General features: G+C 41.5%; 2 protein-coding genes across 4 annotated transcripts in view; one reads left to right on the forward strand and one right to left on the reverse strand.

The window, feature by feature from the left end:
• The window catches only part of PPAT (phosphoribosyl pyrophosphate amidotransferase), a 43,322-nt gene extending 29,635 nt beyond the window's left edge, over positions 1-13,687 (reverse strand). The window contains exon 1 of the mRNA XM_059469762.1: positions 13,457-13,687. Within this exon, the coding sequence (XP_059325745.1) occupies positions 13,457-13,584 (128 nt within the window). The 5' untranslated portion in view covers positions 13,585-13,687. The remainder of the gene's footprint in view (positions 1-13,456) is intronic.
• The window catches only part of PAICS (phosphoribosylaminoimidazole carboxylase and phosphoribosylaminoimidazolesuccinocarboxamide synthase), a 41,447-nt gene extending 17,232 nt beyond the window's left edge, over positions 1-24,215 (forward strand). For 2 of the 3 annotated variants that reach the window (XM_059469759.1, XM_059469760.1), the window contains 13 exons: positions 889-960; positions 1,658-2,059; positions 3,488-3,553; positions 4,576-4,766; positions 14,133-14,178; positions 14,792-14,989; positions 17,821-17,999; positions 18,651-18,830; positions 18,922-19,035; positions 20,795-20,878; positions 20,982-21,162; positions 22,176-22,334; positions 22,977-24,215. In XM_059469759.1, the coding sequence (XP_059325742.1) occupies positions 889-960; positions 1,658-2,059; positions 3,488-3,553; positions 4,576-4,766; positions 14,133-14,178; positions 14,792-14,989; positions 17,821-17,999; positions 18,651-18,830; positions 18,922-19,035; positions 20,795-20,878; positions 20,982-21,162; positions 22,176-22,334; positions 22,977-23,143 (2,039 nt within the window). In that variant the 3' untranslated portion in view covers positions 23,144-24,215. Of the gene's footprint in view, positions 1-888; positions 961-1,657; positions 2,060-3,487; positions 3,554-4,575; positions 4,767-13,830; positions 13,861-14,132; positions 14,179-14,791; positions 14,990-17,820; positions 18,000-18,650; positions 18,831-18,921; positions 19,036-20,794; positions 20,879-20,981; positions 21,163-22,175; positions 22,335-22,976 lie in introns of those variants that run through there. The other variant, XM_059469761.1, reaches the window with a different exon arrangement.
• Positions 24,216-24,616: the final 401 nt, after the last annotated feature.

Raw genomic sequence — 24,616 nt, forward strand, 5'->3', positions numbered from 1 at the left:
AAGCCATTGTGTAGCAGGAAAACTGTATCAGTTTCCATCTTGAAGACACAGAGGGTTGACTTGCACAGCTGGAGTGCTGCAATGGATGGCTATAAATTGCAGAAGGGAGAGGCAAGAGAGGAGAGACTGTGGGGTACTCTGTAGGTTAGAGAGTGTTTTGATTGTCTAGAGCTCATGATGGTGACAAATAGGGTTGAGGACGTATGGGTAAGAATCAGGAGAAGGCAACAAGGCAGGTATCCTGGTGGGAGTCTGTGTTTGACCACACAACCCGGGCAAAGAGGCAGCTGAAATATTTCACAAGCAGCTGGGAGAAATCTCACAGTCACTGGCCCCTGAGGGGGACTTCAGCTGACCAGAAGTCTGCTGGAAATACAACAGAGCAAAGGACACAGCCTAGGAAGGTTCCTGGAGTGTGTGGCTGACAACTCCTGACACAGCTGGTGAAGGAGCCAGCGAGGGGAGGTACCCACTGCACCTGGTGTTTGTGAATAGAGGACTGGGGGTGGCTGGAGCCTCTTGGCAATAGCAATCACAAAATGGCAGTGTTTTCAGTTCTTGGTGAAGTAAGGAGGGAGCTCAGCAGAACTGTCACCTTGGACTTGAGCAGTGGTGGAGTCACTGTCCCTGGAGGGATTTAAATGACATGTAGATGTGGCACTTAGGACATGGCTTATTGGTGGACTTGGCAATGTTAACTCCATCCTAAATGATTAGTGCTTCCATCCTAAATGATTCCATGATTCTGTGATTCTTCAAGTCTATAACTAATGGGTTAGACTGAGGGCTTAGGACACTTTAAGGTGGAAAGAGGTGTTTCCTACAGAGGATGACAATAATAATAGCAATTTATTTGTCTAAATCCAAGTCTATTTAAAATTTCTATAGATGATGATTCTATAAGCACTACCTCAGAAGACAGATCTTGTACGCCAGTAGCAAAACAGATGGTTGGGACAGGTGAGTAATAATTTTCATGCATTTATTATGAAATAAATCACATTCTATTTTCAGTACCAAAGCTGGAGCAATCACATCTCTACTGTAAACACAGCTCTACTTTTCTGCTTCTGATTCCATTCTAGCTTTATTAGTTAACTTAAAAATTTGTTTCATAGATCTTTCCCTTTCATGAGCAAAATTTGTATTAATACTGTAGTTCAACTTTGCCTTCTATACATAATCTAATGAGCAGCATCTGCCTACTTCTGATTATTTTCAAGTCTGAAGATTTTTCTTCTTCTGTTGAATCCCAAGCAGCCTTTTCATTTGCACACTGCCATTTTAATCTGAAATCACACTTCTCACCAATGCTGAGATCTGTAAAGCTTCATGATTACTGCTTTTCTACATGTAACACTTGGATATATGTCTTTAATTTCACAACAGTGGCACAATTATAGCGACAAAATGTTGAATTTTAGATGCCTTGGAGAAACAAGAGATTCCACTTGCTACATATTTTGCATACTTAAGAGAAAATAATTGTGTATGGATATTAAAATTATAAAATATAAAAAATATAAATATATAAAAGATTAAAATATATAAAATATTAATCATTAACTGATTATCAGTTGCAATTATGCTTTCATATATGTATATTTAGCATGCATTATAGCATTTACAGCTAAGTTTTTTTTATTTATATTTTCAGACAATCACATTCCCTTGGAAGAAGCACAAAATCACTTTAAAGTTATTACAGTTAATGATACTGGAGCAGGAAAACACTGGAGTGATAATGAAGTTAGGGCTCTGATAAACATATGGTCAGATGAAAAGATACAACAAATGCTTGAAGGGGCCACAAGAAATAAAGAAATATTTGAGGAAATTGCCAGAAGATTAATGAAACGTGGTATAGACAGAGACTGGAAACAATGTCGCACAAAGTACAAGAACCTAAAATATGAATACCGTGCACTGCAGAAAGAAAATGAGCATCTTGGAAATCCCAGGAGAAAAATGAGATTTTATGATGAAGTTGACTCTATCTTAAGAAGGCAGCCTCTGGGAACCTCAGGCTGGGGATGTGAAAGCTCAAGTCTCCTATCAGGTACTAAAAACTTCAGTGATGAGAAAAAGTGTTTCAAGTGAACTTTCTGAAATCGCCTGTTTGAGCCATGCTGTAGGTGTGAAATGTGTGGCCAGAAATGGAGGGGAAAATAACTGGGGAAGCTCTATCTGCATGGTCACATAGTGAACACTCAGGAAACTCAAGTGGTCTGTGGAGACAGGTAGAAGTGAGAATATTAGCAAAAAGTGAAAGCACTGAAGTGTTCAGTGTTATTGGAGAATCTGCTTTTGAAAGCCTAAGTGACACACAGTGAAATGGTTCTAGAACACATGGCAGGTTTTAGAGGTCATACAGCAGGCACTTAAAGTCTGATGGATAGACAGCTGCAAGCTCATACTGTTTGGAACTGCAGAAATCAGTAGCAATCAAGCTAAGTTCGAGGACTCCAAAAACCCCAAAGTACATTAATTCAATACACACTGCAGTGGAGAGAGAGAAAAATCCAGGACAGTGATTATTTGAGCGCTTGTAATAATTGTATTAATTTTGCTAAAGCAGATTCAATTTTCACAACAGAGTCTGCCTCTATCTTCATATCAAAAATCCTCTGATCTAGGAACCACACAGCTAATTTATGTCTGCTCTAAGGGTTCTTGTGACTGGCCAGCTGCTTCAGACCTCAGGGGCACCTGCCCCTGCTCCAGGCAGATTAAGGGCTCTCATAGAAGAAATATCTGAAACTCTGCAACTTAGGGTTCAGTGACTTAAGGTAAAGCAGAACTAGTTGTGATTGTTCTCAATGAGTTAAATAGTTTGCAACAGCACAAATGTTAGTTGAGGAGTTGAACCATTTCTGCAGCAAAGGCCAGGTGGACGGCTTGAGCAGAAACTGGTGGAACCAGGCTCAAGCCAGCTGTCCTCAGTCAGTCATGAATCAGAGCCCTAATGTGCTATCCAAGGGCACCACCCAGTAGTGCATTACTTGCAGCTAGAATGACAGCCATAAAGCTGTGGGATGACTGTTCTCCCCTGCCTCAGTCTTGTGCTAGATCACATCCTCAATACATGTATTTTCTTCCAAATACAGAAACTGAATATATTGCTGCTTGTTTATACTCTCCATGAATGGGATATGTCAACACCAACAACCAACCTGGCTGATTTACATTTTAGCATGATGGAAAAGGACTGTGTAATCTGTGAGTGCTGATGCAGTGGCCAGTAAAGCAATAATCTTTCAGAAAAGAAGCTTCAATTATTAATGTGCTTGAGGCATCTGTGAAATAAATGTGTCTTGTCCTAGGGTATTTGCTTTTGTAATATAAAACCTTTTGGTGTGTGACTGACTGTGCCTTGAGAGTCTCGACAAAAGGCTTACTTTTGTAATATAAAACCTTTTGGTGTGTGACTGACTGTGCCTTGAGAGTCTCGACAAAAGGCTTAGTCACCTTGTTCTTCTCTTCTAAGTTTCAGTGGGAGATGCTACAGCAAACACAGGATCTTTGAGTACCAAGAGAAAAACATGGAATGATGGTAAGAGCCCCTGACTTTTAAAAGCATCTCTACACTGATGTTGAATTGGATGACAGATTCTTATATCCAGTATTCAAATAGTTAAAAAACATAATCCTAGCACTTAACACTAAGCTCCAAATGAACATTCTCCTCTCACCCACAACAACTGGCAAAAGAAGAGTTCTGATAAAAATGTAGGCCTAAGGAAAATTGCAATTTATTTATATATTTCAGTCCTCATCCCTGGTATAAATGAGGTAAACATCAGGAAAAACTTACTTGATTTATAAGAATCATATGCAAAGAAAATATACTATTTAAAAAACAAGAGGTCTCAATTATGTTGCTTAAGGGAAAGTAGGGACAGGCAGTCATGGATGTGATTTCCTCATATTACACTACTGTGTCTGTAAACATGTCTAATGTGTTGTACATAAGAAAACAGGTTAAGACAGCTGTGTCAAAGACAAGATAGAATAGAGAACCATGGAGAGAGAAAAATCATGAGAAGGACAGAAATATGTGGCATGTGATCTGATATGGGGAAGGCAGCAGCTTATTTTTCTTCCTGCAAAACTGACAGGCCCTAAATAAAATCAAACAATGAGGAACAAAATCTTAGTTTTAAGAAGCTCACCACTATTTTTAATACTAAAATGATATCTACAGATGATGAGAAATGATCTGAACATTATGTTTTTTAATTCAACCTGTTTAGTTCACCACTACAAACTGTACTAACTCTGTATTAATTACTCTGTGTGATTGAATAGACTTTCATTTATTGCCTATTATGTAAGTACCTCTTGGAGAGGGCTGTAGCTAGGCAAAACTGAAAGTGTGAGATATAAGTGATTTTTATAGGGTCTGCTGCATTCCTACTCTCCATTATACAATGATCCCTTATACAACACCAGGCAATGCCTGCCAAAAAGCAGATCAGAAGAACAGCTTTAGGAAAATCCAGCATGTGCTAAACTTCAGTGTCAGTAGTTCATTGACTTGTGCACTCTAACCATGTACTTTGCTTTTGTCCACAGAGGTGTCACCTGTTCCACTTAAGAAAAATGCTTCTGAAAACACCATACTCCACTTCCAAAAACTATTAACAGAGAGAGTGCACACAGTAACAGAAGGCAAAAAGTTACTGTTTGAAAGGCTTTGTAAGCAGGAAGAAATGCAAGACCTCAACAGAACACAGGTGTATACTGATCCATCAGCCATACAACAGGTTGGTTTCATGAACTTTCTATGAAATTAACATGCAAATAGATTCTGTCAGGTAGCATGAAATGACATACTTAAGTGTAGGTTACCCAGATGAGTACATGCTTGCTTCCCTTTAATATAGTCACCTTCAGTCATTTACACTAAAGCAAGGTGAGTTTCCATCATAACCCTTTACTATGAGCTTTTAGTGGTGACGTCAGTTAGCCAAATAAAAAATATGACCTCTGCCTATATATATTGGTTCACTGACATGCCACAATGAACAGTCTTAATTGAAATAAAGTACACAGAATTGATGCCTACTTTAACTCATCAAAGAAAACATGTACAGTTGAAATTTCATCCCTTCATTTCCAATTGCCATCTCCATGGTCTTTCTAACAAGTTAGTCCTCTGCAATTAACCAAACAGTAGAAGCCACAGGAGAACTTTTTGGTTAGGCAGGGCTGATGGGGAAAATACAACTTTTAATTCCTTAACCAGCATTTACCCTGGGTCAAGGTACTGGGCAATTTACTTGGCAAGGAGTCTGTTATGTCCAGTAACCCACAGAAAACACAGAAAAAATGCAGGGAACAATGACATGCATGACATGCTAAGAGACAAATGCCGTATCGTAACTGTCATTCTGTGAAATCCTACTAGCCACTACTTCATTTTGTGGTTGTGTAAGTACTTTATGGTCCGTATTACATTTGCAGGGTTTTTCTTTCAGTGTATTCCAGCAAAACAACTTTCTGGATCTCAGTCATGTTTGGGCAGAGATCTACACAGCCCGGCCAAAGCCAGGTCAGTTCTGGGCACATACAGAGGCACAACTCAAGTCAAACAGTCAAGTCCTTATTGCAGCAGCAACAGCCACCAGGTTTATTTACATACAGAGGTCTAAATTCCATCCAAGTCTCTCTTCATAAAATTTTACATAAAAATATTACTGGATATAATGCATTATTTCCTGCTCTATGCTTAATTATTGCCTAGTCAATTCTTTTATGAGAGACATTATGAAGGCAAATACTTACCACCAAGGTGGATTTAATCTGCCATTTGACTAGCATTTTTAAAACAATTCTGAGAAGTCAGGAGAGAGATCCCTAGAAAATAAGTTTTTTGATAATGTTAATTTATACATGGATACACAGTTTTTTCAGTGTATGCTTATCTACCACTTTTCTCATTTTACACTGATTTCTCAGTATAAACTTTCTTTGGTTTGCAGTAGTCACTAAAACTGTAATTTCCAACAATACTAGTATCGTCATTGGTTTAAAAATCTTTCTTCTCTCTCTCTTTACAATGGGTTGGTTCAAAGGTACATCCTTGAACTTGCATTGTAATTCTTGCATTCAGAAGTGTTGTCTTTGGAAGGAGGACAAGGTTTGCCCCTGCTATCACAGCAGTCAGGTATCCCTATAGAACATGCTGAGTCAGCTGAAGACCTCACCATTCCCACACTACCAAAAACACAGGTTACTCCTTCCACATGTGAATCAAAAAAACGTGTGACCCACCCCTAATTTGCACCAGTACATTTAAAAGTTTAGTTCAATTAAATTATGATTTCAATTATTTCCAGTAACTGTACTGAAAATGGGTAATATGGGTAACTTACATGTTTTGCTCTACCTTCTCTGTTTCATGAATGCAAGGCTGAACTTGACTTGATAACTCATTCCAACAAGATTCCCCTTTCTCCATGCTACTCTGGGTAATTCAGTTCTTGCTGGATGCCCTATAAACCAGTTCATCTCACTAACCTCAAACAAGATTAGCCCATCTAGTAAGAAAAGACCCTAAATGGTTTTTCTGTGTGAGTTGAAGTAGCTCAGCAAGTTTCCAGATGTTCCAGGACTAACTCTGAACAGCTGAAAAGTTATTTTTGTTGCAGTGTGCCTCTCCTTTTAGAAGAAACACTAACTTGAGGGAAGCACTTAGCACTGCTAGAGACTACAAACTCCACTTTAAATTCTGCATGATGCACAAAGATGCAAATCTTTCCAAATCTTGCTGTCATTCAGTACAATGACCCAAACAAACCCTCATCTCATTCCAGAAGATAAAATATAAGTTATTTAGGTGCATATGAATGAATTTAGGCTGTTATTTAGGTGAAAACAACACAAAAGCACTGAGGCAAACAACTCACTGAATTCTTAGCAGGTCAGAGCAGAAAATTGCAGAGCACACTTGCATCTACTTGGAAATGGTTCATGTCAACACTAGGTGGTAGACATGAAGCAAGAACTGACAGAAAAAAAGAACACAAGTGTGTTTACTTTCCAAGTAAAGGGCTTTTTCCCCTCAGAAAACTTTTCAGAGAGCAGGATTTAACTGAAAAACAAATGTTCAAAGAAGGTGGACTTCCCTTTGTGTGGGATTCCTCTTCTATTCTGCTTTGTGACTGCAAAGCAGAGCTCGCTTGTTGTAAATGTTTTGTCAGAAAGCTGTCTCCTGCCCTGCTGTTCATTTATTGTCGATCAAAGATAGGAAGAGATGTCAGATGCAAGATGGAGCATTTGCATCATCTGATATTTGTGCACTACTCCCATTTATACAGATAACAACTAATTTATTTGAGACAGATAAAGTGATATCAAGACAACCTTTCTTCACTGTGGTTGTAGTTGCAATTCATACATAACTTTTTTCTTAGAGACATAACTTTTTGCTTAGAGACAAAATTACCAGGAATGCTGAGGTTCAGAATTATGGTTGCCTAGAGTTATGATCTGTCTCCTTTGGACAGCATCCCCAGGGTAGTGACAACGGGCTAAATAGAATGTTGCTAGGCCAAAGGATTTCTCAAAACAGTCCCTTCAGAAACAGTATTAGTTAATCTAACTCATCCTTCCAATGTATCTTTATATTCACTTAAGCTTTTGCTGTGGCTCTTCTGTCTGTGATCACAGCTTTACATTTATTACAGTCACACAATATTTAGTCCTGACACAGTTATGGACCAGTGATGTGGAACATGGGTCACCATCTAACATGTGCTAAATGGTTATGTGTAGGGAAATACCACAGGACTGCAGGGCTTTGGGAGGAGAGCCTTTCTTAGACATAGATCCTCAACAGAAAGGCCAGACCAAGTCAACATGTCCATGTAACTGATCCTGGGAATCTTAATATAAATTAGATTATGAAAATGTTCCAGCTTAAAAATCAAAACCAAGTAATGATGTCAAGAGCATCAATCCTATAAAAACCAGATTTCTGGTCTTCTCCCTCCTCAAATATCTGCATTACTGCCAGAGGGCCATTAAGATTAGTGTGAGGGCAAATCTGTCTCCTCCCCAGCCTTTGCAAATGGCGATACTGAGATTTTTCAGTTGTAGCAGATAAATTGAACTATTACCACTCTGACTTGCATTAAAAAGCTTCATTCTTCTCTAAAACACACTTATTCAGTAAGATGAATGGGTCACTTTATACATCTTTTAATAGGACTGTTGGAAAGTCTTTTGCATGCCCTTTTACATTATTTGAGAAACTGTTTGGGCCAAAGGCTTTGAGAGTGAGCTTCAGGAAGCAGAAATGCTTGCACTGATGGTGGATCAACAAGCAGTATCTGCATCATTGGCTTTAAAGACTCTGCCTGCAGTCATCCTGTTTCTTACACAGCTGGGTCTCCTTTGTGTTGGCACAACCATCCATATGGCCAAGTGTCTACCCAACTGACAGAACTGATTTAAATTAAAACTAACCTAATAAAAAGCCCCTCCAATCAACCCTGTTTTTTTTTTTTTTTTTTTAATGGGAATGGTAATGTGGCAGATAGTGAAGCCAGGAGAATTTATATGAACTCATCTACCCAGTGATAACACAGGTTGCTGCATGCAACCCTCCCTCCATGCATGAAGCTCAAATTTACGGTATGGGCAGACAGACAAGCCAACCAAGCAATCCTGTGAAAATTACTGGAGAGATGTATATGGATGACTTATCTACAGTCAAAGCACAGAAGAATGAACAGTCTCACCCCAGCCCTCTAGCTAGGTTAATGTAATGGGAAGTCTGTTTGCCACAATAAACAATGGCTGTCTCAGAAATGTCCTCTTGTATCTCATGTTTTGCACCACTTCCCTCCTGTTTTTTCCACTCCTTATAACATCTCATTCCAGCTGGTTACTCCACATTCAGAGATAAAAGCTTAGACTGAACTACATTTTGTGACATGTGCATTGAAGAGGCCTCAACTTGGTTAGAATGAAATCTGGCTTCACTTTCCCAAAATGAGTGTGCAGGAACCTGAGCCCTGCAGGATGTTATGTAAAACAACCTAGCAGATGGAAGAGCTCACCACAGCAAAAAGGCCTTTCTTCTCTTTTGCAGGAGCAAACTTTGCAGAATGTAATTAAGCCAGGCTGTCATCACCTGCAGCACACAATGGCCTAAAACTTGAACCAAGATAGAACTAAAAGAAGGGGTTTTACATCTACATTCTGTGTCTAAAAGTACTCAGGAATGTTTTACCAGCACATAGAGCATGAACGCTATCGTCAAATAGCATACAGACTTAATCACTGGCTAGGCAAACCTCGTACCCTGTATATTCCATAGGGGATTTACAAAGAAATATCACTAATTGCAAGATTTGGTATTTAGATAGTTAGGACATTTGACACTGCACTTCTTGCACCTGGGAATGAGGGATATGTTGAACGCATAAAGTGTTCTTGAGATAAAAGTTAAAGTATCAGAATCATTACCTATAGTATATCTGAGCTCCTCCGAAAATTCTTATTCAAATACTATTGCAATTTTAAGCTTTTTGACTGAAAGATTCACAGTGTAAGTCACAATACCAATGGCTTGCTAAACAGCCTTTTAAAAAAAACCCTATCTTGTAGCCAAAATGTATATAAAATGTAGATTAACACTTTGATTATGCTATATTGAATGTAGGTATTTGGAAAGATGGCTAATGGGAAGCAACCACTGACTTTACTAGATTGAGAGAGAAGTGCCTTAAATTACATTGGTGATTATCTGGGTTCTGTTATAATGGACAGTAACAGGAAAGGTACCAAAAAATGCACTAGCCAAGCCTCCACTGATAACAAGTTCCATACACAGGCCCAGCTGAGACAAGGGATATTTCCTGACGTAATGGCACTTCCACCTTCATAGAAGATAGCTTTTAAGGACTTTCTCTAAAAATGAGTACAAAGCTGGTACACTCAGGTTTCAGTACACAGTATTACTGCCAAAAATATTTTTCAAAGAATTTTGCAAAAAGTTAACAGAAATCACACTTCCTCGAAGATTGACTTTGCAAATTTGTCCTGGTCAAGGACTCAAATGACGTCTAATAGATTTGTAATTCAGAGTAACTCCTCCCTCCCTCACCACCCCCAAGAAAATTCTCTCCTTACCAACACACTCTGATTTGATTTTGGCATGCTGTCAGTGGATTTTGCAGTGACTCTGTTCCCTGGCTTACAAAATGCAGAGATGATTTAGACCATCCACTTTTAAGCCTTGTTAATGTTGATGCCAGAGTAACATGATTTGCTTGAGCAGAATTAAGTTAATGAGCATTCACTGCTAAAATTCACTACTGTAAAATGTTACCAAGGTTTCAAGTTAAATTGATAACATGTTTTAAGTGTGTTGAAGGCCTTGATTAGACTGAGAGTAAGAATATTCTGGTTTTTGTTTTAATTCACAGTTCACCATTACAAAGTTAAAGCAAATAAACTCTCTGTTCTAACTTCTGGTGCAAAGGAGTGAGAATTAAAGCCTCAACAACTAGCAGTTGATTTTTAATTATTGAAAAAAAATGCAACCCCTTAAAGTTGTTTCTGCTAATGTCACAATAGTGAAACTACAAGTATCTTTTGTCTTTGATTATGAGTCTACTTGTGGGCTCTCAAACTTTGCTTACATGTACACATCAATTTTTAATGCAGAACAGTTTCAGTGAGGGAAGGTGCAAGCACTGCTCATGCACACCACTGAACACATGCTCCAGTATTTTGGTTGCATGATGAAGCATACAGAGTTTCAAGTTTTCAGCTGCAAACATCCACAGTGAAGAAAATCTCTTCAATGCCACAGTAATAAAAAGTATCAACTCATTCTTGGCCATTTATCAGAAACAGCCAAGTCCTTCACCTTGCTGCAACCAGCTGTATCAGAACACAAAGCACAAAGAATTTATGTTGCATGTTTTTGTGGCCTCTAACAAATACTCTGGATTTTTACATATACAGGTAAGATTTCAAAGATTAGAAATTATAACATGTTCTCCTCTTTGTGGCCCAGGCATGTCAGAAATGCAGCTTGATACAATGCCATACTTTAATATTCTAATATTCTAAATTTTAAAATCTGAGACGAATTAAGGGCCAAATTCTGTAATTTGATTTATTGCACAGGACTAAGTTGAATACAGAAGAACATGCTTATATCAAAGGGCAGCAATCATTACATAAATATCCTAACCAATTTGAAGGTGATGTCTAAGGACTGTATTTTCTAGTGGCCAGTCAAATTTATGTTAGTCACTCAGGCCTGACTTGGATAGCCCATTAATACTTACTATAATCTTCTTTCATATTTATTTCTTTTTAAAGACCTATGGTTAAGAAACATGTCTTCCTTTTTAACTTCAAAACCATGGGCCTAATGTAGTTTACTGATTCAGTTAATGCTAAACTTTAACTCTGGTTTTCAAGAGACATTCCAAAAAGTAAAAAGAAAAATAGCTGTTATCTTGTTACTTCCTGATCGGGATGGCAGCTCTTCTACCCATTGGAATAGGAAATGCAAAGAGCGAAACATTAGCAAAGAGAATAGGAACATTAACATCACAGCTATTGAACAGAACTTTATTGAGTGCTTGCAAAGGTATACCTAATGGAACAGACTGTTTCACTTTTTTCACAGGTGCAATATTTGTGCCTTTAGGAAAGCATCCCTTAAAATTTTTGACCATTACTGAGTTAGATCAGAATCAGAGGTAGAGCATATATGCCTCTAGGCATGTAGCTTCCTGTAGAATTTGTGAATGAATGATGAATTTCAATCATGGTATAAATATTGGTGTGTACAGTTGTATCCTCCACGGGGGATATCTGATATTAAAAAGGTCAAGCAAATTAAATATATTTGTCAAGTGCCCATCAAAGAAAAAAAAAACAAAAACCAAACAACGCATATTGAAAAATTGAAATAAGGTTGCAATGAAAATTGAGATAATAAGATACAAAATAATAAAAATACATCAATCCGACCTAAAATACTCCAGGTCTACCAGTGTAAATGTAAGCACAAACAAGGTAAGATTATTTCCAACCTCTTCAGAGAAAATCCATGCAAGCTAAAACGAGACTATTGTTTCATTTTACACGGAAACCATGGCTTTGTTCCTGGGACTTTGGCTGTATCACTTCAAATATAAACATTTTTGGTGGACACTGGCAAAATATATATACCTGCAGTTGAAAGAGAATTATTAGCATACGAGTCAGTAGGAATGCAGCATTTTAACAGGAAAAGTATATGAAACTCTACTGTAATAAACAGAAAATGTCCATGTAAACGATTTCCTATTGTTGGTCCAAAACCAGAGCAACATTTGCATGTCTGTGACCTGAGAAATACAACGAATGTATTTTATCTATTCAGTGCATGTGTACTTACCCATGCCCAGGTTACCTAGGTAGCCCACCTACTAGACTGTCTGTGTTTACTGAGCACACTTTTTCCAGCTGTGGAATCAAGCACAGCAAACGGGCTCAGCATCTACTGCTGAACGATCTTGTGCTTGCCTAGCTGTGCATGTGCTCCCACAAGGACGATATACTTTTCTGGCACCACTGAAAAAATGACTGGTATATGTCACTCCATAGCATTATTATTTTGAATACCAACCAGATGGAAGCAGAACCCAAACTTCATTCTGTAGTTCTGCACCCACATGGATGACAGTGAATCAGGTCTGTTGTACATTGCCGTAGAGACGTCAGGTAGAAGTTTTACTGTATCGTGATGATGAATCTAAACCACTAACGCCAGTAGGAGCCTAAAAACGCTTAAGAACTGCTCAGTTTCGGTAGCCTCAGATTATGCGACTTACACTTTAAAGTGAGCATCTTGAGAATGACGGCCGGGCCTCCCGCTCGGGGCGCGGGTGCATTCCGCTGTGGGGGGCGTACCCCCTGCCGCCCGAGGCTCATTCCCGCTGCCCGGGGCTCACTCCCGCCGCTCGGGGCTCACCCGCGCCGCCGGGAGCTCATCCCCGCTGCCCGGGGCTTATGCCCGCCGCCGGGAGCTCAGCCCCGCCGCGCGGGGCTTACCGTCGCCACCTGGGGCTCGGCCACGCCGCGGGCTCCGCGCAGGGACGTGCGAACGCCCGGGCCGGTGGCGCGGGCCCGGTAGCGAGAGCGGGTGCGACTCAGGCGAGATGCAGCCGAGGTCCAAAGGCGTTCGACAGCTCTCCTTCGGCGGGACCGGCTCGGGAGGCAGGAGGCGGAGGGGTGCTCCTTGCCCTTCGCCTCCGGGATGCTGCCGGGGCGGAGCGGAAGGGACCGGTCGGAGGGCTGCCCTCCCCGAGCGCTCCCGCCGCCGGAGACCCGAGGCCCTGCAGGCTGCACGTGCCGCCGCACGGCCCCGAGCAGCCGCCGCGGCCCGCTCCGACACCGAGACGCGTCCGGGCACATCCGGCCCCCGCGCCCCTCTTACCTGTGCTGCAGCCCCACCAGCCCCAGCGTGATTACATGGGGCACGTCCAGCTCCGTGGGCCACGCGCCGGAGGCGATGCAGCCGAACACGCCGCACTCCTCCCGGATGCCCAGCTCCTCCAGCTCCATGGCGCGGGCAGCACGTGGTGGCGCGGCGGCCCCGCTCCAGCTCCCGGTCCCGCGGCTCCCGCGCGCTGCTGCCGGCGGCGCGCTCAGCCCACAACGCCGCTCCGCCCGGGGATCCCGGTGGCCCGCCGGGCGCCTCCCGCCCTCATTTACATACGGGGGGGGCGACACCGCACCCCCGGCCCGCTCCGCCGCCTCGCCCGGCCCCGCCTCCCCTAGATTCCGCTCTGCCCGCCACGCCGCGGGGCGCCCCAGGCCCAGGGGATGTTTGCCCGCGGGGTGAGGGTGCGGGGGGCCCGGGCGCGGCGTGGCGTCGGCATTGGCCGGGCAGAGGGCGGGGGCTGTGTTTGCACAGGACGGGGTCGGGGGGGGGTGATGCTGCCGTCCGGGGTTCGCTGGGGGGCTCGGCGGGGCCGCCCCGCGGCGTAGGGCAGCGATTGGCGGGCGCTGTCGCGGCCCGCTGCCCGGGCTGCCCGCCCCTTCCGCCGGCCCCTTCTTACCCCGGCGGCCGAGCCCTGCGCTGTGTGTTCAGGTTCTCTTCTGTGCCCTAGGTGCCCGCGCCCGCTCCCGCCGCAGCCATGGCCCCCGCAGCATCAGGTAACCGGGCGGCCGTCGGGGGTGGGTCGGTCGGTCGGAGGTTCCGCTCTCGGGGGGCCGGTGCCCGCTCAGCGGCTTGGGGTGTAGGTGCTTGAGTACCAACTTTTTCTCGGAGTGATTTTAAATTTTTGAAGTTTTTTTTATTTTTTATTTTCCCGCGGGTAGTCGCTCGTACGCGAGGGTGGGCACGGCTGCAGGAGAGGTGTTGAGGGCAGCTCCAGGCGCAGGATGCTGGGGGCGGCAGCCGCCCCGCGCCGCTCGTGTGGCGGAGCTCCGGGACTCCCCCGAAGTTTGAAGGAGCAGAAAAGCAGCGGGGCTCTCGGCCGCCGCGCTCAGGCGGCAGCTCCCGGCAGCTCCCGGCTGCCCGGGGCCGTGGGGACGGCCGGGACACCGCTGGAGCGGCCCGGCCGCGGCTGGCGCGGCCCCCGTGCTGTCGGGCGGGAGCCTTGAGCGGGGCTCTGCGCCTCGCTGCTGGGGGAACGTGGCCAGATCGCCCCGTGGGTCGGGGCTCGGGGAGCTCCTCGTGGTCGAGGTGGCTCTGCGTGCGGAAGTAAACAAATCTTTGCGATGCAAAGATGACTTTTTTTTCGTGTTTTGTTTTTTGTTCCTCTAGACTTGAAGCTTGGCAAAAAAGTTAATGAAGGTAAAACGAAAGAAGTGTACGAGCTGCCAGATATCCCGGGATGTGTTCTCATGCAGTCAAAAGACCAAATAACGGCGGGAAATGCAGCCAGGAAAGACCGAATGGAAGGGAAGGCTGCCATTTCCAACACAACGACGAGCTGTGTGTTTCAGCTGCTTCAGGAAGCTGGTCAGTATTTTAAAGGCAGCGTGTGTATGCTTGTATGTTTCAGGCGTTATTACAAAACAGTATTGTTTTATAAAAGAGTTTAACCTGCCTTGAGGCTTTTGTGGTTCTTAGTCTGTTTTTTATTAGCTTTTAATTATGCTTTTCTCTCTGGTACTTAAGAGCTGGGTGAGTGACTTGTTCGTTTGGAACACGAGAGTGTCTGCAGTAATCTAATGTTGCAGATAACTGCAATAGTTTCTCCTGGTTGTTTGGACGTGCCTCTAACCCTCTTCCCTCTGCTTTTGTCAGGTCTTCCATATCCTACACTTCCTTACCTGTAACTCTGGGCTGGATGCATCTGCCTTGCTTTACTACATGTGCATGCCTAGAACACTTATAGGTAGTGGTACTACACAGTGTGTCTAGGCATTGTGAAATCTGTGTATGTAAGCTGAAACATATAATTAGAGTGTCTTTTCCCCCCCTCAGTTGTGTGTTATAGCAGCATAAACTTCCTGTAAGCTTTGTACATAACACTTGCAAGGACCACATTGCAAAATACATTTTTCAGTCTGTATTGAGTATATCAGGAGCCTGATCTTTACTTTAAAAGATTCAAACTCCCTGATGCTAGCAGGGAGTTTTATAGAGTACATAACTTAAGTCACTCAAGTAAGTTTAGCACCCCACTTCCAAAAATGGAGCTGGTGGTTTTGCTTTGAGAAAGCATTTTAAAGTGTCTTTGAGTAGTTGGCAAGTTGCAAAGAGGAATTCGTGCTGGTGGTGAGACTGCTAACAGGATTGGAATACAGGCACTACTAAGCTTAGCTAAGATTGCTTATAAACTGTATGCTCCATGTGCTTTGAAACAGTCGCATAAAGAATGCTTCAGGCACCAGCTGAGTTACTCTAGAATTGCAGTATCTGTTACAAGGTGTGGTGATAGCTAACTGAAGTCCTAGCATGGCTCGTATGGGGAAGAGAAAGATGGTTTCTCTAGAGTTATAGCTTTGTCTCAGCCCATATTTTACACAGAAATACATACCAGAAATACAGACTGGTGTAATCCCCAGTCACAGGCTTTCTTGGGAAGCCTGTTGTGAATACTACTAAGAAGCCTCCTAGGTATTTGATTATTTTTGCAGTCGATTAAAACTTCTAATATTCATTTAGGAGCAATTAGTAAGGTATTTTGCCCAATTCTTGAATGGTGATAGTTGGGATAACAATCAAAATACTTCATATCCTACAGATGTGTGCGCTTTTAACAAGAAGCCATTCTGTTGACCTCTCAAAAACCCATGAGTGGCTAGTACTCATAACTTCCACAGGTGCCATGGAAAAACACGCAGGGTAAACTGCAGCTGCATTTTAAAGCAACAAAAGAACTTTGAGGTTCTTCTGCAGTTTCCTTCTTGCAGTGGTTTAGATGCAGATAGTGGGAATGCCTCGTTGTAGAGGGTGTTTGCTTGTTTGCCTTGCGCAACTCTTTACCTGCTCTTTCAGAGGTGATGATTTACAAAGTTCTGTTAAAGTTTCTCTCCCTTTTAGAATAGAGCTAGTGTTAGCCTAGCAAAAGCACACATCTGCACTTATGAAAAATGTCATAGTAAACCAGATAGGGCCTTCATGTGCGTTTGATTATTTAAATTGTTCTGCCTTTGAAGGAAATGCTCTGAACTTTGAAGAGTCAGTGTTCATGTTTTGAGACTTTTTGTTTCTTCCTTAATGGTTCTGGAAGTGGAATGGAGTAGAACTGCTTGGTTTGACTGAATGCAGCTCCTTTGCCTTCTGTTTCTGGCAGATGCTGACTGGGCTTGGCAGTTGTCTTGCCCTGGTCAGGTATGCGACGCAGAGTCCCCAGGCAGGTGCAGAGCAGAGCTGCTTTATGGCAAAAACCAGGCTTTCCTAATCAGTTAGCCCATTGTCAGCTACAGTTTTAAATCATAACAAACATAATTCAACCAACCACCATAACCCATGATGTGAACACACCATGGTTATATAATTTGTTTTTCTACCTCTAACTCAGCAGAGTCACATTCCCATAGTCCTTTTCTACTTAGCCAAAGTAACAGGCCTGAGCCATGGTCTTACAAGGCCTTCCTTCTGTGGGGTTTTACCTATCTGCAGCAGTCAGGGAGAAAGGTGGGACTTTCCTCAAGAGTGAAATTGAAAAAAGAGCCATTTTGCACTTAGGGTGCTGATCTGCATGTTGGCTGTCCCTGTTTAATATGTAGTCCATCATCTTACAATTATGTAAGAAGGTTAACTTGTGGCAGCAGGTTTGAGTGCACATGATTCTCAGTCTGTCTTTTGCCTAATAAATCACCAAGATCTAGTGTCCTAAATAACTTGGTTTGTGATGAAAGGGAGAACAAAGCCGCTCTCTCTGCCCCATCTGCGTTTATTAAGCAAACCTGTAAAGACTGCTGTGCTCTGTTACTCCTTTGAAAGGCTCCAATTACTGTTCAATCTATAATGAATCTTTCACCAGAGAACATGGTTGGGTACTTGGTTGCTGCTGGTTTTTTTTTTTTTTTTAAACAAACAAAAACATTGTGAAGGATAGATTTAATTTTTAAGGCTCTGTGAACAGAATTATAAAAATAGGATTTCTGAGTTAAAAGTTTTTTTTTTATGATAAAATTGGCAAAACTAATGACTGGTGGAAGGTACTTGTCTTTTGCAAGGCTGGAGTGGGCAAAAATACCATGAAAAGATTTAGTGTGTCCCTTAAGTCAAGGGAAGGACAAGATTCAGATGTACTTAAAATTAAAGATGTTTGTGACTACTGTTCTAGCTGTGGGGTGTTCTTACTAATGGAACTAAGCTGCTGTCTTTTCATTTAGGCATCAAAACAGCTTTTGTCAGGAAACAGAGTGACACAGCGTTCATAGCAGCTCACTGTGAAATGATCCCAATTGAATGGGTGTGCAGAAGAATTGCTACTGGCTCCTTCCTCAAGAGAAACCCTGGTGTCAAAGAAGGATATAAGTTTTACCCACCCAAAATTGAGATGTTTTTCAAGGTAAGTTTCGTTTCCGGTGATGTTAATCAAACTTAAGCAGAGCTGAAATTCTGTATCATCTCCTTTAAACTGCTGACAGATAAAGCAAATAGTGCTAGTGTCTGACCAATCTTCTTACTCTCAGTAGTTTTGCCATTCTAATGTTTTCCTGCATTCTTATCCAAAAGCTGTTTTGTCCCACGCCCATACAGTAGTGGTTTACAGTACAATCAAATAATAACAAACCAAGCTGTACTGAAAATCACAAAAATGTAGGTATAAGGGCTTTTTAGGCATAAGCTTAATACATCAGCTGAAACAGATGTGTTGATATATTTGAAGAAATTAAACAGTGGTTGTATGGTGAGGGTAAGTAGCTAGCTAGTCCTTTAGGATTCTGAACTCCTTTGGGAATGTGTGCTTATAGATGTGTCTGGTGAACTATAATCTTAAGTGTTTGTGGTGTACCCTGTTATTCTTAAAGATGGTCAGGAGTTACAACAAGTGTTTTCAATGTTACTGTCATTTTTTTAATGCTAATCATAAAATATTAGTTTGAAGCCTGTATTTGTTACTTAGGAAAAAACACAAAACCTTGTATCTTTTAATGGCTGTTTTCCTCCTATAGCAAGCTTAAATTGCATCATGTATTTGTTCTGGTTTTCTTAACAGGATGATGCTAATAATGATCCACAGTGGTCTGAAGAGCAAATAATCGAAGCAAAATTCTGTTTTGCTGGACTTACAATTGGCCAGACTGAAGTGGACATTATGTCTCGTTCTACTCAAGCCATTTTTGAGATCCTGGAAAAAGCATGGCAGCCCCAAAACTGCACTCTTGTAGACCTGAAGGTAGAAGAATCTAATTTCTCATGATCTTGCTTTTGACAGGGAAAAATAGCACTGTATAATTACTAAAATAGGATTCTTACTGTCTTTTTAGATCGAGTTTGGTGTTAATGTGCTGACAAAAGAAATTGTTCTTGCTGATGTTATTGACAATGATTCATGGAGACTGTGGCCAGCAGGAGACAGAAGCCAGCAAAAGGACAAACAGGTGGTGCTTTAATCTTTACCTTCCAAGTGAGCAGGGAAGAAGAATGAAGAAAGTAAAGCCTACAGTTTACCATTTGCTTTCAGAGTGGCTTTTTCTAGGTAGTCTAACCTTGTTACAGAGCAGTTTGTATGGTCCCTTGTATCAAAACCTGTTCTCATTAAATAATTTCTCTGGTTTATGGTAGGAAAAAATCCTGTCTGTATATCTTCAGCTGGAATACCCAACAGCACTATTGACTGGAGCTGTCATAGTGAAGTGTGGGGTTTCCAGGATTGATAAGGATTTCTGACTTGCACAGATACTAAAATAGTTGATAACAGACAGGTGGGAAGAATAGAAGCTTTGGTTCCCAGGTCTGCCTCCAAGTTTCTCCGTTTATTCAGAGATTAATTACTATTATCCTCTACTAGTAGAGATCTGCTGATACTTAAGAGGGAACTGCAGTGAGGATGCTTTTCTTTGTTATTTAATGTGGTTAACCATGAATTCAATAATGTTGCCTCCAAAAGTATTGCTAATAGCCTGTGCCCACATGAGGCCTGCAAGCAAGTTTAAATATAGGACAAGTTCTGTTTCAAACTTACACTTCACAAATATCTCTGAATTACCAGATGACAAGTTATGAAGGAGCTGGTTTGGGAATGCTGCTGCCAGGAGTTTGTCATGGTTGTTGAGACAACATGTGAGAGACCCTGTGAGAGAAAGTGTTGTAAGCCATGGGGGAAGATTTCAAAGTGTACCTGGGAGGAAGTGTATTAATTTTAAATTGAGAAGAAAAACTGCTCTGTTGTTAACTTGACCTGAATTATGTAGTAGCATGCTTGAGTGAATTGCTCTGACAGTCTCCTAAAATAATGTACATCATAATATCATGTAGAACCTAGGCTGCTACAGTGCTACTGCAGGCAATTGTGTCATGAGAAATCCAGTTTTAAAGAAGTTGTATGTTTTTCCTTAAATTTTCCCTGTGGAAAGCTTCCAAAATCTTAATATCCCTGTGGCTGAAAGTCTTTTGTGTTGTACATGGGCATAAATTGCAATATAGAAGGCTGTTTATGCTTGGAATTGCTAGAAACTGTGCAAATATTTCATTTGAGGTATAATAATAATTCTTACCAATTACGGTAGCAAAATTAGTCTTTTGTGTACCCAAACCTTATTAACTTTGCTGGTTTTGGCTGGCAGTGGCTAGTATGAGGCTGTGTTTTGAATTTGTCCTGAACAGGAGGTTGATAATAAAAAGATGTTTTTGTTACTGCTGAGCAAGGCTTACACAGACCCCAAGGCCTTTCCTGCTTTTGGTACTGCCACACTGGTGAGGAAGCTGGGGATGTGTGGGAGGCTGGGAGGAGACACAGCTGGGACAGGTGACCCCAGCTCACCAAAGGGATATTGCAGACTACATCATGTCAGTATATAAAGTGTGGGGGAAGGAGGAACTGGTTATGGGGAGATGTTTGGAGTTGATGGTGTTTCTTTCCAAGTCAGTTATGTGTGATGGGCCCTGCTCTCCTGGAGATGGCTGAACACCTGCCTGCCCATGGGAAGCAGGGAATGAATTCCTTCTTTTGTTTTGTGTGTGCAGCTTTTGCTTTGCCTGTTCAAATGTCTTTATTGCAACCCATGAGTTTTCTCAGTTCTACCTTTCAGATTCTCTCCCTGATCTCTGGTGGGGGAGTGAGTGAGAGGCTGTGTGGGGTTTGGCTGCTGCCTGGGGTTAAACCACAACACTTCAATGCTTTTGTTTTCCTTTTTCCAGTCCTATCGGGACCTGAAAGAAGTGACTCCTGAAGCACTGCAAATGGTTAAGAGAAACTTTGAATGGGTTTCAGAAAGAGTGGAGGTACTTGTTTTTATAAACAACACATCTAGACTTTGATAACTGCATGCCTTCAATCCTGTTGACTGCTTTTATTTGTCCTCTCCCTCTCCACTCTTTACTCTAGTTGCTTCTCAAAACAAAGAGCCAAGGTAGAGTTGTGGTGTTAATGGGATCTTCTTCTGACCTCAGTCACTGTGAAAAAATAAAAAAGGCATGTGCAACCTTTGGAATTCCTTGTGAATTAAGAGTGACTTCTGCTCACAAAGGGCCAGATGAAACCCTGAGGATCAAAGCAGAATATGAAGGTAAATGCCAAGAAATACTGTTTTGGATTGACACAGCATCATGTTTCAGAATGACTTGGCAACTTAAAAGATGGATGTGGGGTTTTTCTATTTTTTTGTTAAACAGAACACCATTGTTAAACACAACCATAACAACAGAACTGTGTTATAGTTGTGTTTCACAGTTGCTAGTAGCATGACTGCTTTAGGTAATTTTAGAGTAATGTATTGTCCTGCTGTGCTGCCACACCTTCCATTACTGAAAGCCTAACCTCTGCTTTTATCTCAGTATCAGAAATGCTTTGCCCAAGCCCTGATAATGTTAATAGATTTACTGTAGTACCTTCTGGTGATGCCAGCGTTTCTGAAACAAGGCAGGACAGCATTTTCTCTGACTGACTGAATATGCTCATGTGTTGTATTAGGCAGATGTTGCTCCCACCATGTTTTTTCTGTTTGATGAAAACATTCTTGCTTAATACTTTAGATGCCACGAGAAAAAAATGCTTGCTTTAAATTACTCTCTTTGCCAAGAAGACTTAACATCTCTTCAGAAGTGTGTCTAGCCTAGCAGAGGAGATACAGGAATTATTTATTTCTGTGGGAGTATACACATTCTATGCATACCATTCTACTTGGTGAAACTACAAATGTGGTGACCATAGTTAAAACATTTACTTTGAGGTGAACTGTTTCAGATTTAAGGAGAGGAACACTTACAGATGCCAGAGGATTAATGGCTATGTTCTTTGTAAAGCTAAGCAGCACCTACCTCTTCATCTGATAGAGACTTCCCCTCAGAGGCAGAGTAAGAAATGCTAATTTCAGCTGTGTAAACATAGCTGGGATTTAAGGATGTAAGATTTCTTAGAAGATATTTCTCTAAAAGAGGAAGTTGGACACAATATTAGTGCCATGTGATGGAATTGAAAAGATGACTGCAAACACAGCTGTGAACTCAGACAAAGCTCCATGAAAGCAAGTGGTAGAGAACAAGGAGGATTGCTTATCTCCCAATGTCTTCCTCCCCACAGGAGATGGAATCCCAACAGTGTTTGTTGCAGTGGCTGGCAGAAGCAATGGCTTGGGGCCAGTGATGTCTGGTAACACTGCTTACCCAGTTGTCAACTGCCCTCCACTCTCAGCTGACTGGGGTACTCAGGATGTGTGGTCCTCTCTCAGACTACCCAGTGGTAAGATGATCTTCAACTTATGCTCTTGTTCTGATCTAGCTCCATTTTTCTGTTCTTATTCTACTGTACACACAAGGGGCAAAGCATTGGAAAAGCAGCTGGATCAGCAAAGTGTGTGGAAATCTGTCACATGCAGGCTTTGACTTCTTAATGGCAAAAAGCCCAACAGAGACAGCAAAGATTACATAGAAATAATCCTTAAAAAAGTAAGCCTTGGCTTATCCTTGCTGAACTTTTTATTTTGAAATTGAAAATAATATTAATGGGAATTTAAGTAATTGAATTTTGATGCATTTTCCTTATGATCAAAGATCAAATAGTATCTTTCTCAACAGTCAGTGTAGGTAAACCTCAACACTTAAGTACTAATTTTTACCTGTATTATTTTTAATTTAGTAACTTGAGTGGAGGCCCAGAAATCTGTTACCTCTGTATAAGGGAGTCATTTGCAAAATGGCTTCTGGTGTGAAGTGCCACAAAGCAGTCACATTAAAAGTAATTGAACATGTGACACTTCATTAGCTTTAAAACTGGTCATGTGGCTCCTGGAAGCTGAAAGCCTTGTCTTAAACTGTTCTTCAAAGAAAATGTTTTGTTTCACTATAAACTATGCTTTAGTAAGTGGCATTCTCTTCTCTGCAGGTCTTAGCTGTCCCACTACTCTGTCACCTGAAGGAGCTGCCCAGTTTGCTGCCCAGATATTTGGGTTGAACAACCATTTAGTGTGGGCCAAACTGCGATCAAACATGTTAAACACCTGGATCTCCCTGAAGCAGGCTGACAAAAAACTTAGAGAGTGCTCCTTGTAAATCACTCTAACAAGTAACTGTTATTGGTTACACAATGATAATGGTGTGTGCATTTTCATTCATATTAGGATTTACCCCTGGGTGAGCTCAGAAGTCCTGCATCATTTCTTGCAGAAGAAAGCATTGTTAGAGCAGAATAGGAAGTTTGTTGTGTTGTCATCCTTCCCTTGTGTATTTTTGAATATAACAGCTAAGTAGAGATGGGGAAGTAGAATTTTAGGCACTCTTAGGTACTCTTTCTGTTGCTCCAGAATGGTGCTGTTCTGCTTTTTAGCCTATAATGTTAACTACAGACTATGTCAGGAGAATGATTTGGTACAATCTTAATAGAATTCAACTAGTTTTCTGCATTTCTGTAACAGTAACATTCTTATATAGTGTTAATCTATGTCTTGAACCTTATTAACTGAACTGGATTGCTGACAAAGGCCAGTGTTGATGCTGTTCTGCTTGCAATGATGGTATGCTTTCTTTAGCAATAAAATGGCAACATATACTGTATTAATAGGAAAAGAGTGTGGAAAAATGTCTTAAGAGCCTGAAATAAATACATGCCTTATTTTAAAAATGTATATACATACATGTATCTTTTAAAAAAAATGTGTATGTGTATATTTATCCCATTGATATCTGTTGGAATGATGTGATGGAGTTGACACCAATTTGCTTGTTCATAACAAGCCATAAATACAAATGGCTTGAGTGACCTGTAACTTGGCTTGTTGCCTGTTTGCTCTAACTCTTGCCTAGTCCAGGCTTTGTCCTTTTAAAGACTAGGCAGATGTACCTTCAGTAGTTCTGTAGGGGCTGTGATGATGTTGGACTGTCTTCATACACTTCAATAACTATAGCTATTCTGTGTCTATATTTCCTCACTCTGTTTCTGTGGAAATTTTACTGAACAGGGGAACAAATACTAAAGCAACAAACTTCTGGGGGGAAATCTAAGCATGACTTTCTTGTCTTTGCACACACCAGTCTTCTGAGTAAGTAAGATTCTAACATATATGCAATTACTCAAAGTATGTAACACCTATGCTTTTACAATTCTAAATAAACTATTGAATGCAAATCTGCTTCATTGAGATTTATTGAGTAAGTACACTCAAAACTAGCTATCAGCTGTGGTTTGTAACTTCAGGACTGAAAATTAGGTAATAATCTTGTAATAAGCTTATGCACTAAAACCTGCATGGAACACTATTAGGTGACAGCCTCTGAAGGATGCTCTGCTCTTTGATTGTCTCAGGAGTGTTTTGTTCATTAAGTACTCCTCTGTGATGGTGTGGTGGGTCAGGCTTGCCCTGTGGTGAGGAACTGAATTAAGTGTTGCTGCTGGCCTTCTTCACAGGCACTGACCACATTTTATGTGTATCAGTGTAGAAGAGCTCTAAACAGTGTTCCCTTGAATGCAAGGGTTTAAAATTGGTCACAGCTTATTCTAAAGTAAAAGAACTAGAACTCTTCTTAAGC

Source organism: Ammospiza nelsoni, chromosome 4, assembly GCF_027579445.1.
Source record: "Ammospiza nelsoni isolate bAmmNel1 chromosome 4, bAmmNel1.pri, whole genome shotgun sequence".
Classification (NCBI taxonomy): domain Eukaryota; kingdom Metazoa; phylum Chordata; class Aves; order Passeriformes; family Passerellidae; genus Ammospiza; species Ammospiza nelsoni.